This window comes from Plasmopara halstedii, assembly GCF_900000015.1.
Source record: "Plasmopara halstedii genome assembly, contig: Scaffold_1906, whole genome shotgun sequence".
In the NCBI taxonomy this organism is placed as follows: domain Eukaryota; phylum Oomycota; class Peronosporomycetes; order Peronosporales; family Peronosporaceae; genus Plasmopara; species Plasmopara halstedii.
Window position 1 is genome coordinate 1 of NW_020188814.1, and position 318 is coordinate 318.

At 46.5% G+C, this 318-nt stretch overlaps 1 protein-coding gene across 1 annotated transcript; it reads left to right on the forward strand.

Annotated features, from left to right (window-relative positions):
* Positions 1-57: 57 nt before the first annotated feature.
* PHALS_02403 (uncharacterized protein) lies at positions 58-310 on the forward strand (the record flags this gene model as incomplete). The annotated part of the gene is made up of 1 exon (XM_024716898.1): positions 58-310. A coding segment is annotated over one exon (253 nt), but the record flags the coding sequence as incomplete, so codon positions are not given.
* Between the last annotated feature and the right edge of the window lie 8 nt (positions 311-318).

The following is a 318-nucleotide window of genomic DNA, read 5'->3' on the forward strand; positions in this document are numbered from 1 at the left end:
AAATACTTTTATTCGGGCGGCAATCTATGCGATTTCTTATCGGAGAGAAACTTTGTCATGAACTCGATCAACCAAGCGATTCGTGAGGTCGAACCGTCGGTTGCAAAACTTCTTGATACGCAGCATGGGGGTGCGGCGGTGCGTCAAGTTGATCGCTTACGGATGACGGGAATCCCAGCAGATGATCAACGTGATTTGAAAATGTATATATTTAGCGATAAATGGATTTGTAAGATCACCTCTGAGTATGCGTTGAGGCGACTTGGTACGATTGTACAGCCCTCATTCTACGAGGTGTTGTGGTCCAAGGGTCGCATG